This window comes from Sphaeroforma arctica (assembly GCF_001186125.1).
Source record: "Sphaeroforma arctica JP610 unplaced genomic scaffold supercont1.5269, whole genome shotgun sequence".
In the NCBI taxonomy this organism is placed as follows: domain Eukaryota; class Ichthyosporea; order Ichthyophonida; genus Sphaeroforma; species Sphaeroforma arctica.
The window spans coordinates 1-2,036 of NW_014035289.1; the positions used below are offsets into that span (position 1 = coordinate 1).

The 2,036-nt window shown below is 37.9% G+C and overlaps 1 protein-coding gene across 1 annotated transcript; it reads left to right on the forward strand.

Annotated features, from left to right (window-relative positions):
* Positions 1–1,217: 1,217 nt before the first annotated feature.
* Positions 1,218–1,379, forward strand: SARC_14894 (hypothetical protein; the record flags this gene model as incomplete). The annotated part of the gene is made up of 1 exon (XM_014290975.1): positions 1,218–1,379. A coding segment is annotated over one exon (162 nt), but the record flags the coding sequence as incomplete, so codon positions are not given.
* Between the last annotated feature and the right edge of the window lie 657 nt (positions 1,380–2,036).

Here is a 2,036-nt window from a genome sequence, read left to right on the forward strand (position 1 = left end):
GCCACACCGAACTGTCGTTCACCTACAACATACCGTTAATTTGCTCATCCACCTGGCTCGTAGGTAATGGCCCCAAGTTAATTTGTTCTCTAAAATTGACTGACATGGTGGGTAAGAAGTACTTTTTGATTCGACTGGTCTCGCAGTGACACCTTCACCGGAACATCGAAGGCAAACCGAGATAACAATGTTTGCAGAGTGATGTTATTTTTAGTACAGGCTGCACTAGCCCCCGGCGAGCCTATTACACTCACAGTCGGTACAAACGTCGACTTAGCCAGGTCGCCATTGGCTATACCATAGGGTACGTGAGATGTCATGGTGACTATATAAGTATAGGCGCCTATACCCTATTTAAGTATCCGTGTTATTGTAAAAGTATAAGTATGTGTGCATGTATTTATGTATGTGTGTGTCCTGTATACCTAGGTATGCCACCCCTCGCAAACCATTTAAGACGTGTGCTGGCGAGCGCCAATAGTCATCCCAGGCCACTCACTCTAGTAGGCAGTTCACCAGTTCTCAATCACTAGGTATAGGATATGTAAATGTGTATGAAATATACCCTAAAGTATCATGGTATTCATGATAATATAGTAAAATATAGTACATATATACGATATACTCTCTTCCTCTCTCTGCACTTCTTGTTTATTTATTTCATCAGAAGAGGCTATGATATATTTTTGAAGAAAAAGAAAAAAAACAAAGTATGGATGTATTCCGTAAATATATATATATTCAGTTCTTTGTGCTGAGTGTTTTGGGAAGACAGTCAAGACCAAAGGACCTTAAGACATTTATTTATGAGGTCCGCTTACGCTACAAATCTACATACAGTATATACTATTTTAGTAGTACGTACATACTTTAAAAACAATTGAAGTATCCAGCGAGAAAATACATACACAGCACATTCATACACGTGACATAGAACACATAAATACATCCGTATCGATAGGAGGAGGGTTGTTTCTCTGCCGCTATCCTTGTATTTTCGACAGAGCCCCGAGCACATTAATCTGATATCATGGTACGTGCAGTGGATTCTGACTCAAAAGCGTATTTACTTTCGCAATCTTGAACCTTTGGTATGATTGGTTGTGTAGTCATACATATGCACGCATGCATACAACGGCTGATGTCTTCTTCTCCGTGAACGCTCATGCAGGCTTACGTGTGAATACATATGTGCATCCCATTTTCTCTTTTAATAGGCAAAGAAAGCGGACAAGAAACTGGTCGCCAGCAACAAGGCGTTTCTTGACCAGCATCGGTTAGCCTTGCTGGCGGTGTGGGCTGTGTTCATTCTGTTCAATTATGTGTTCGGCTTCTCCAACATCCGGATTAGTGATATAGTAAGTACATTGCCTCGCTAAGATTAGCTGCATCTATGTGCAATTATATATATATATATATATATATATATATATATGTACATATATATAAGTACACATGAAAATATAGTTATAAATTTGCATGTGTACATTGATATGTATGAGTACTTTCACACATTCGAATGCGACAATCATGAACTCATATATAACTAAAGACAAATAGGTGCTCTTATGGGAGAAAATTTCGCTCACCGATCACTAGGAACTCATCTGTTAAAATAAATACATTGCTATGTGATGTCCTCCAACACACTTTTTTTCTCGAAAACTCATTACTGTATCGATGTTTTTCTGTTATCTCCACGTTTCCATACATTAATGACGCTCACACTCCCGCTGTTTCTATGTTCTTTCCATGAGTAGAATTTTTTAATCATCACCATGGGCGTCGAGGTTGGTATCGCCTACTTCCTGCACAACGCAGCTCAGCCCAAAATCAGCGCAACCGGTGAGATCTTATATGGAGGACAAGATATGAGCGCCGCTGGGCTAGTTGAGTAAGTAGATAAGTATACGTGTCCATACAATAGAATATATATATATATATATATATGTATATATATATATATATATATATCGTATATATATATATATAGGTATACATATATATATATATATGTGTGTATATGTATATATATA